The sequence below is a fragment of the Penaeus monodon genome, chromosome 32 (assembly GCF_015228065.2).
Source record: "Penaeus monodon isolate SGIC_2016 chromosome 32, NSTDA_Pmon_1, whole genome shotgun sequence".
Lineage (NCBI taxonomy): Eukaryota > Metazoa > Arthropoda > Malacostraca > Decapoda > Penaeidae > Penaeus > Penaeus monodon.
Window position 1 is genome coordinate 35,873,976 of NC_051417.1, and position 496 is coordinate 35,874,471.

Here is a 496-nt window from a genome sequence, read left to right on the forward strand (position 1 = left end):
GAAGAAGCCAGTGATATTTTTTTTTAAATAACGGTTGACTTTATAACGAACAACAAACAAACAAAAACAATACCTACAGAAACGTATCTACCAAACAAAATCCAAACTCACCTGCATATCTTCCGCTGCCTCCCTCGTCAGGAAGGTCACAACAGGCGGGTGTAGTCTCAGCGCCTCAGAAAATACCTGATCCAGATAAGTGAGTTTGTGCACCTGCTCGTACGTTAAATTGGTGTTTGCATCCTGCCAAGGAAAAAAAGTTAATTTAAAATGTATATACATTTATTAAGTTGTATTTTTCCTTTTTTGCCACTGTACGAAAATATTGAATGGCGCACTTCACTTTGGTGTTAAATGCACAGTAAGATAACAGTTGCTATTTACTGATGCTTCTGCTATCTCACGATAAGAAAATAAAGTATAGCCTATCAAGAGCGCATCTAGAAATAACACTATGGCACGATTAACTGAGTAAAGTGTACCCTCTTGTTGTGGT

The 496-nt window shown here is 37.5% G+C and overlaps 1 protein-coding gene across 1 annotated transcript in view; it reads right to left on the reverse strand.

Annotated features, from left to right (window-relative positions):
* Positions 1-496, reverse strand: part of LOC119593853 (cytochrome P450 3A30-like) — a gene marked incomplete in the record, with an annotated part of 11,223 nt that overhangs the window by 1,654 nt on the left and 9,073 nt on the right. The window contains 1 exon segment of the mRNA XM_037942884.1: positions 112-243. Coding sequence (XP_037798812.1) covers positions 112-243 — 132 coding nt within the window.